This window comes from Sorghum bicolor, chromosome 4, assembly GCF_000003195.3.
Source record: "Sorghum bicolor cultivar BTx623 chromosome 4, Sorghum_bicolor_NCBIv3, whole genome shotgun sequence".
Taxonomy (NCBI): domain Eukaryota; kingdom Viridiplantae; phylum Streptophyta; class Magnoliopsida; order Poales; family Poaceae; genus Sorghum; species Sorghum bicolor.
The window spans coordinates 4,597,170-4,603,380 of record NC_012873.2 but is presented as its reverse complement, the minus strand read 5'-3'; the positions used below and the strand labels follow the sequence as shown (position 1 = coordinate 4,603,380).

At 38.3% G+C, this 6,211-nt stretch overlaps 1 protein-coding gene across 8 annotated transcripts; it reads right to left on the bottom strand.

The window, feature by feature from the left end:
* LOC8076122 lies at window positions 659-4,158 on the bottom strand. Of its 8 annotated transcripts, none has more exons than XR_002452737.1 (6): window positions 3,537-4,158; window positions 3,027-3,122; window positions 2,903-2,944; window positions 2,760-2,814; window positions 2,510-2,553; window positions 659-943 (listed from the first exon to the last, which is right to left on the bottom strand). XR_002452737.1 is itself a non-coding variant. In XM_021460413.1 (6 exons), exons 1-6 carry the CDS (start codon window positions 3,651-3,653, stop codon window positions 916-918), a joined length of 369 nt encoding a protein of 122 aa, XP_021316088.1. In that variant the 5' UTR covers window positions 3,654-4,158; the 3' UTR covers window positions 659-915. The 8 variants fall into 8 exon arrangements, 2 of the variants coding, with proteins under 2 accessions (XP_021316088.1, XP_002451626.2); XR_002452735.1 differs by having other exon boundaries at window positions 1,957-2,553; window positions 2,760-2,801; XM_021460413.1 differs by having other exon boundaries at window positions 2,760-2,801.

The window sequence follows — 6,211 nt, the reverse complement described above, 5'->3', positions numbered from 1 at the left end:
TACTTTCCAAAGGTGTTGGATTTGCGTTCTTATTGTTGGAGATAGTTTAAAAGCAAGGTGTAGACATTTTTTGGTTTGCTTTTGCTAATGCGTGAGTTGTTGGATACAGCCTCAGTACTCCTATAGTGCAGCGCGGCGGCCCAAAGAGAGAAGGGAGTTCTGCCTCTGAAACTGATCTCAGTGTACATGTTCCATGTGAGGTTTGCAGAATGTGAGCTATAGTGCTGCCTATCTTAAGACGTGGCGGCAAATAATTAATGGCAACGCATCGTACAATTTCGGCTTTTGATTTTTCTAATAATTCCACCCGTACGTCAATCTCTATCTGCTCCTTACGAATCGACGAAGCTCGGTATTTCGTCGCCCGAACTTCACGTCTTAATTTATAATGGTAGTGTACCCGTGCGTTGCTACGGGACAACTAATTTTTTATATTAAAAACATACGGATTGCATGATAGAATAATAACACTATAAAATTAAATACCAACATTCAACTGAAATTTAATCCAAAAATCTAAGTTCATTAATTTTAAAAAGACACGGAGAGCGCGATATCGCAAGCTCAAAAACTTTATTGTGTAAACCTTTTGTGTTGCAATGGGAACAAATAATACCTTGATAACTATGAAGGAAAATATATGAGATCAACTTTCACAGATTCAAGGACCACATGTTTAAATACATAGAAACAACCAATATTAAGAAATGTGCAATATATATGAAAACTTTCACAAAGAGAAGCCCACATCTTTAAATACATGAAAACTGCTAAAGTTGAGAAGTGTGCAATATAAAAAAATATATGTGTGCTTTGCTCATCAAACGGTAGAATACAACAGATATATTAGCAACTATACTATGATGTCTTAGCAACTATACTATGATGTGTTAGCGTCCTTCGTCTTGTTGACACTTAGGGTGGTGAAGGTTTCCATCTCATCCTGCACACAGAAAGAGAAAAAATAATTTATGAAGTTTAGTTCATATCAACCACTCGCAAGAAAAATGCACGGTGAGGGCTGAAAACCATATCCACTATTATGCTCCTGACACTCCTATAGGAACCATAACAAAATAGATTCACATAATTGGTCTTAGAAGAAGCATAAAATTCTCTAGTATGTCTATTTGTTTAGATAAAAAAATAATGTCGACTATTTTCTTGTGTAGTTGATCTTGCAACGATTGCATCATGTATTTACTTTACTATCCAGGCATCATTGACTAAACCGCTGACAGATAACAAAAGTGAATAGAGATTTCACTTTATTGGAACAATCTTTTGCGACCTAGTACACAATATATCCATCTTCTGCCTTTATAGCCTCTGGAAACCAACTTGATCTACACTACATACTGATTCCTTATTGTTCAAAGACAACACAAATTCAAAATTCAAAATCCCCCAAAATATTCAACTAAGTTTTGCGATTAAGCATTATATGGAAGTGTAGTGAAATTACATAAGACTAATCATAGATAAAACTAAAGATCTAATAGTGGCTGCACGTGCTTGTTAATGTTTTTTAAGGCCACAATGTGTACTAAAGGCCATGGAAAATTAAGATTCGCTAAAAAACCAAGAAATATGTTTAGGTAAATTGATAGTTGTTCATCACTATCGTTTCTTCTCCAACAACTAAGGATCGGGCCCATTCTTACTAAACGATGTATGAAACATAACTTGGATTTTAATGGGACCATTAGCTTTAAGAGGGGAGAGGGATGTAATTCGAAAAGGTTGAAGGTCATTGAAGCACTCCATTCACAGATTCAGGCACAAAGAACGGCAGGCATTAAAGGGACCAAAGCTAATAGGCATAATACACTTGAAATTGGATCAGATGAAAGCACACATAACTACAGGCAGGATCCAGTAAAGGACATTGGTGTGCACATGTACTATTGATAATCTTTGAAAGAGATCAAAGTTAGTAGGCATAAGTTTACACACCTGTTGCGCACCAAGTTTACAAACCTGTTGTGCACCGTCCAGCTACAGAGCACAATGTCTGATTCCCAATGTACTTGCAGATTAGCACAATGAAGAAGTTGATCCAAAGCTCAAACCAACTACCTTTATGTACATCTACTAAAATTTAGACTATTCGTACCAAAAGAAAGGCTCTTGCACTATTATTCATGAGAAGGGCCGCAAAGAATGTGATTGGAATATGAAAATAGCTATAGAGAAATGCAAGATCTTCTGAATGTGCTGGCGTGTCATATTATTAAGGAATAAGTTTTAGAAGGATGTGCACATTTAAAATTTAAAATTTCAGTTTTGATTTTCTGAATGTGCAGTGCTAGGATTATGTTTCTTTATAGGAAATTGTGATGGTGTCATGGCCTCATCCATGCGAGCCGACTCTGACTGTAATTGCTTTAGTTCAGTGTTCATATAACAGTTGTGCGTGGCTTCGTGGATATGCTTATATAATTTTGTTTTCTCTCTCTCTCTCTCTATTTTTCACTATCTTAGCTATTTATCACCTGGAAAAACTTACCCCGATCTGCAGCGAAGGATCATTGCTCGGATGGTCAAGGAGTCCTTCATAAGGATCAAGAACATTGTGCATGTAAACAACTTAAAATCAAGATAAATACATACATACATATACATATATATATATATATATATATATATATATATATATATATATATATATATATATACACACACACACACACACACACACACACACACACACACACACACACACACAGAGAGAGATGCTTTAAGGTCATTGACATTACCTTTTTCCTTAGGTCTTTATTGGGATCATGCAATTCCTGTTCCTGCAAAACATAACTATTATCTCTGCGTTACAAGGTTTAGTACTAATGCATGGAACATAAATAAAATTAGGCAAAAGGTAACTGGAGCTCATCATTATTACCTTACTTTTGAGATCAAAGAGTTGATCAGGTAACGTTTTATTCTGCAAACATATCAACCCTTGTCAAATACAAGCCAAAATAGTGTAATGTAGAAATATATAAACCACACAGTCAAGTTTCTACCTTTCTTGACGGGATATGCTTCAGAGATATCTCTAGGTTCTCCACTGCACTCGGTTGGGGAACAACAATGCTCATAACAATGCACGAAACAGATCTCTAAGGAATGAAGATAACATAGTAAAAAATTTCACATGATAAAAGCTGTATCAAGGGTACAACTACTACATACTGAATAAGATTATTGTTTAAATAACCAATTTTATTTAATGAAATGATAGTATTTTTTAATGCTCAAACTTCTAACAGGTTAAGACTAAAAAAATCAACAACTTCGAATATTTTTAGAAGAACAAGAAAATATTGAAACACATTTTTATTTATTTTAGGTGCAGCTACATATCCTAAATCCTAACCATACATATCCTAAATCCTTAGTCTAAAAAATAAATGACTTGAAATCACTTCCGACATTTTTGGGTAATGATTTAACCAAAGTATCAAATATCAGCTTAGTGCTGAACTAATTATTTCTAAGACAAATTCACAAACAGGATAGCTATTTTCACTAACCTTTTCTTTGCTACAGCAGAATTGCAGTAGCTTTCCATCAGAAAATGCCTTCCGCTGGGCCTCAGCTCCGCGTAGCATACTTGTGAGGTGTGGCGCGCATAAGGGAGACGTCGGCATGCCGCTCGGCTAGAAGGGATGCAGGGGGTTCTCGCTGGCGGAAGGTGTGGCGGCCGCCAGACCATGCTAGATTGGTAGATCCGCCCCTGGGTGGCAGCGCGAGGCAGCGGGATGCGGGACAGCGGAGGGCGGCGGCATGAGCATGACCGGCGAGCTCAGAAAGCGGGCGCGCGCGGCCACCGGCGAGCGCTTTTGCGGCGTTGGGCAGGATGGGATCGCGATGCGCAGCCATCGGTGAGCTCGCGGCGGCGGTCGCGACGGTGCTCGAGACCAGGGTTTGAGCGGACGCGGCCACCGGTGAGCTCGTGGCGGCGGACGCGACGGCGCTCGTGGCAGCGCTCGCGATCAGAAAGGGAATCGGGGCGCGATCGAGAAGAGCGCTTGATGCTGATCGGAGGGGATCGCGCGACCGAGAAAAGCGCTTGCTGCGGGAGGGGATCGCAGCGCGAGAGAAAAGGGGAAGGGGGTCGCAACGATGGGGCTGTTTCCTAATACGCGGATGCGGACGCACGGCGCGAGGGGCAGGCTGACGAAAACCAAAACCGCACCAAAGAAATGTCCCAGTTTTAGTTTTTTTAGTTGTAATGTATATATGTAGGAGATATACATGGTGTATTCTGGATTCCTTTTTTGTTCTATCCATGTGTTTTGCCCCACACGTATATATATTGCATGATTTGTTCTAGGCGTCATATTTCCTCAGCTGCATATATAGGAGGGTGTTTGGCACTGCTCCACGAACTCTGCTCCATAAACTCCACTATAGAGCAGCTCCACAAAAAACTAGAGTTCGTGGAGTATCTCTTGAGGTGCTCTCACACCTCCACTCTTTTTTTTTCGAACTGAGTGCGTAGAGCTGAAACTGTTTGGCTAAAAAATATGGAGCATGGCTGAAAAACGTGGAGCAGAGCAGTCCCAAACACCCCCATAAAATTCTTTTTTCCACCTAATAAACAAATATTCCGTATTTGTTACCCTGTTTATAAGATAGGAGACAATAGGAGTTGTAGTTACTATTGGCGGGCTATATATATATCTGTTCATGAAAATGAATAAAGGATGGTTAAGATCAGTTTTAAGAGGATGTTGACGAGGTGCACAACAGCGGTACGTACAACGGACTGCCTTTTAATTTGACTCTTAGCAACCGTGCATATGTCCTGAAAACGATGGGGTCGAAAAACACCGAGACGTGGAAAATCTATCAGCCTGATCGGAAGTCGTTGTTGCTACTTGAGCACAGGATCCCACCCGCGTATTGTTCGTTTGAGTACCATTGGCTGATTTATTACGAGAGAAAAATATTGCTGTATGACTGATGGATTTGACTGATAAGTCAAACTAAAAATCTATAGATTTGGGGGTGTTGCATGTTGTTTCCATCCCTCGTGAACCAAAATTGGCGGCCCACGTCGAGGAGGAGGAGGAGGAGCCTAGGCCAACTGAAGCTTTGCTTCTTCTTCTCGCGGCCCTGCTTGCTAGTCTGTTCGCTGCAGCAACGTGCCAACGTGTGCGTTCCGCTGTGGGCCTTGCGAGAGCTGCTTCTTCGGCTCCTGCTAGCCCAACAGCCTTGCGGGTCCTGCTAGTGCTAGCCCAGCATACGAATACACGCAAATATAATGGATAGAAAAAAGTCCGTCACTCAACTTTTACGAAAGTCTGATTTTCATCTCTGAATTCTAAAATTCTAAAACTGGATAAAATACATCTCTCAACTTTTAAATTCATGCACATTACATCCTGACCTGGTTTTAAAAGCGGTTTTGTCTTTTTCTTTTTATTTATTTTGGCTGAATTTTTTGAAAAATCACAGTAAATCACATAAAAATCATAAAATAGAAAACTCAATTTTGTTGGACTTCAGATGAGTACATCTACACATTGAGTATATAATATAGTATGTTTTAGTACAAATTTTTTATGTAGCTTTAGATTTATGCTTTTCTATAATTAATTAGACTAATTATAGCTATAGTTTCTATGGTCCAATTGTGATGAAAATTATATGGTGGGCTAATTATTCTATGATTGAGTTGTAGTAAAAATTTCATACTCATTGGATCTTGTATTACTTAGTTATAGATTTATTCAAGTTTATGCTTGTTAAATCTTAATAAATCTATAACTAAGTTATACATGATCTAATGAGTATGAAATTTTTACCATAGTTTAAACATATAATAATTAGCACAACATAAAAAATTCACCACAATTGGGCCATACAACATATAGCTATGAATTATTCGAATTAATTATAGAAAAACATAGATCTAAAGCTACAATAAAAAAATTTGTACTAAAGCATACTATATTATATGTTCTACTTAGTTGGAGTCCAACAAAATTATATTTACTATTTTTTAAATTTTATGTGACTTACTATAATTTTACAAATATTCAACAGAAATAAATAAAAATAAAAAAGACAAAACTGCCTTCACACCACTCATAACCATGTTAGGGAGGTAATATGCATGGTTTTAAAAGTTGAGGATGTATTTTATCCGATTTTGAAATTCAGAGACGAAAAGTAGACTTTCACAAAAGAGTTAAGGGAA

Bases quoted from the DNA above. Each gene is read 5' to 3' on its own strand.
- LOC8076122 (XM_021460413.1), bottom strand. From the start codon at position 3,653: ATGCCGACGTCTCCCTTATGCGCGCCACACCTCACAAGTATGCTACGC. The intron at 2,945-3,026 runs GTAGAAACTTGA...ATATGTTTGCAG, and splicing joins AGCATATCCCGTCAAGAAAG to AATAAAACGTTACCTGATCA. The intron at 944-2,509 runs GTAAGTTTTTCC...TTCTGTGTGCAG, and splicing joins ATCCTTCGCTGCAGATCGGG to GATGAGATGGAAACCTTCAC.